Source organism: Lactuca saligna, chromosome 5, assembly GCF_052625555.1.
Source record: "Lactuca saligna cultivar CGN05327 chromosome 5, ASM5262555v1, whole genome shotgun sequence".
Taxonomy (NCBI): Eukaryota; Viridiplantae; Streptophyta; class Magnoliopsida; order Asterales; family Asteraceae; genus Lactuca; species Lactuca saligna.
Window position 1 is genome coordinate 305,488,863 of NC_136421.1, and position 3,030 is coordinate 305,491,892.

At 36.3% G+C, this 3,030-nt stretch overlaps 1 protein-coding gene across 1 annotated transcript; it reads left to right on the forward strand.

The window, feature by feature from the left end:
- The first annotated feature begins 400 nt into the window (after positions 1 to 400).
- On the forward strand, positions 401 to 2,597 carry FATA (fatA acyl-ACP thioesterase). Its single transcript, XM_078996970.1, has 7 exons — positions 401 to 875; positions 1,246 to 1,379; positions 1,484 to 1,597; positions 1,705 to 1,800; positions 1,891 to 1,978; positions 2,082 to 2,150; positions 2,224 to 2,597. Exons 1-7 carry the CDS (start codon positions 501 to 503, stop codon positions 2,464 to 2,466), a joined length of 1,119 nt encoding a protein of 372 aa, XP_078853096.1. The 5' UTR covers positions 401 to 500; the 3' UTR covers positions 2,467 to 2,597.
- The last annotated feature ends 433 nt before the right edge of the window (positions 2,598 to 3,030 follow it).

A 3,030-nucleotide genomic window follows, 5' to 3' on the forward strand; every position in this document is an offset into this window, starting at 1 on the left:
GTAACTATTTTTTTTTTACACATGTAGGTAACAAACTTGTTGAAAACGTTCACATCTAGGATTTAACCTGCTATAGCAGGTCATAATAATCATATGTGAACATTCTAAAAAGTTTCTTACCTATATATGTATAAAAAAAAAAAAAGATAGTTACCCAGATATGAACATACCGAAAAGTTAATTACCTTGATAAGTCATATTCCCTTTTTTTATTGTCCGAAATGTTTACCCGAAAGTATTTTTATTATTGATGATTAAAAAAAAATTAACTTTAAGCATAAAGTATACGAAAAACCCTTTGGTAAGATTATGTAAACAAAGATACGCGGTGCACACCAAGCAGTTCATGGCATAAACGTGAATAACTGCAACTCCAGTGTCACTGTCGTCTAAGCAACATCTCCCTCGGTCCCATCGAAGCCGCACTACATAAATCATACCGTCCGCAGAACATATCTAGCCAACCAACAGGTGTTCCGGCGACCGCGGCGGCGTCAAGTATGTTACTGAGAGCTGTTCAGACTGCCGCTGCGGCGACGGCGACTAACAATGGCGTCTTTAAAGACAACACCCGTGTCGTAACTCATCCCCGATCCATCGATTTCTTTTCAATTCGTAGAAGAAACACCGGTTTCTTATGCAATTCATCGTCGCGGAGGGTTGCGCCGGTAATGGTTGTGAAGACCGATGAACAACCGACCACCGTTTCTGTCGGTTTGAACGAAGCAGAGGAGGAAAAGAGCCTGGCAGACAAGCTCCGGATGGGAAGCTTGACGGAAGATGGATTATCGTATAAGGAGAGGTTCATCATTAGGTGTTATGAAGTCGGGATTAACAAAACTGCTACTGTTGAAACAATTGCCAATCTCTTGCAGGTTAAAATTTCGTTCTTTTACCTATCTTTTTGGCGTTCAAAGTTCAAACTGTTGGATTTTGGGCAGAATTTGGTGAATTGGTCAATGCATGTGTATCTCTCAAGGAATTTACGAAGATCGGCATCTTTTTTTAGACTGTGACAATGATGTAGATGTCGAATTTGGATCATATGTTTGATTGATTTATCAATGCATGCTACAATATTTCATAAAACAGATCATCAATTTGAAATCTCGCATATCTTGCACTCTATACATGTAATGTTCAAGGAGATCGACTCTTGTTTCCTCTGTTCTTGGTGAAGCTTTGAGGTGTGTGTCTATGGTGTTTTAACAGCCTTGTAAAGTTTGAAGTTTGAACATATTGTAGGAGGTTGGTGGTAATCATGCTCAGAGTGTGGGGTTTTCAACAGATGGATTTGCCACTACAACCACTATGAGAAAGTTGCATCTCATTTGGGTGACTTCACGAATGCACATTGAAATCTACAGATACCCTGCATGGTGACATTTCTTGATTGTCTCGTGTCTTTCTCAATTGACATAGCTTATTGATTTTCTTTAAAAAAAAAAAAAAAAAAAAAAGGACAACATGTTTTATATGATAGGAGTGATGTGGTTGAAATTGAGACTTGGTGTCAAAGTGAAGGAAGAATTGGTACTAGACGTGATTGGATTATAAAAGACCATTCCAATGGTGAGGTCATTGGAAGGGCAACAAGGTGTGTTTTTAGTTTCTTTTTTCTCTCCTTTAAAGGTCCAAGATTGTCTCTGTTTATTGTGGACTTCAAATGGTGTAACAATTGATCAATTTCCATATAAAATCCAGCAAGTGGGTGATGATGAATGAGGATACTAGAAGGCTCCAGAAAGTAAATGATGATGTTAGAGATGAGTATTTAATATTTTGTCCCAAGACACCTAGGTATGAAGTGTTGATGTTTATAATCATAATTCAGTTATCTAATTGTTATTCTACCTTGTTTCATTGATTCGATTGTGTTATGGCTTCCAGATTAGCATTTCCAGAAGAGAACAATAGCAGCCTGAAGAAGATAGCAAAACTAGAAGACCCTGCTGAATATTCAACGCTTGGACTTGTGGTAAAACCATAGTTTATTCCAAATATAAGCTCTGTTTACTATTTTTCTTGTTAAAAACTATTAAGCATTTAACAATCTTTATGATGTGTATATATATATTAAGCCAAGAAGAGCTGATTTGGATATGAACAAGCATGTTAACAATGTTACCTACATTGGGTGGGTTTTGGAGGTTAGTGTGTAGCTATTAAGTCAAAAAGATATGGCTGTATAGAATAAGTGCTTAATTTTGGTCTTTTTGACAGAGTATCCCACAAGAAGTGATTGACACTCATGAACTACAAACTATAACCTTAGACTACAGGCGTGAATGCCAACATGATGATATTGTTGATTCCCTTACAAGTTCAGAACTTGAAGGAACCAATGGATCCGCATCTTCTGGACAACATTTGACCCAATTTTTGCATTTTTTAAGATCATCGGGTGATGGTCTTGAGCTTAACCGGGGTCGCACTGAATGGAGAAAAAAACCAGTCAAAAGATAAAAACTCGGTTTGTTTGTAATTGCATTTCGTGTCTTTTGGCTTTGTCATGTTGTTGTCTTTTGGTTTTCTATTTGTGTAACGGATTAGATTTTCGGATGAATAAAGCTTAAAAATGTGCTTTTTTTTTTTCATTTTCCTATGTTTTGCATGTAGTTTACCTAAAATAACTTTTATTACTTAAAGTAACTTTTATTATTATAAAAAGGTTCACAAAGTCACCAACTAGTGTGTGTCCTAGAGTTATGGATTTTTATTGTTATGACAATTGACAAACATAAAGTGGTGGAGCTAGTAGGAGGACAGGTGGGTGTTAAGCCCCCCAATCCATATTTTTTAATTTGACAACAAATTCATAACTAGCTAATACTCGTTATACCTAAAACCCACAGCCCATTATAAGTATTCATTGTTCTAAAATTAGTCACTTTCAAGCACCCCTTGTTCAAAATTCTTGGCTCCACTCATGGACAAATACTTTTATTAATGTAATGTGTCGAAAATCTTAGAATACGTTTGGTTCAAATACTTTTATTAAGGTAATTGAATGAGTGATTGCATTACATC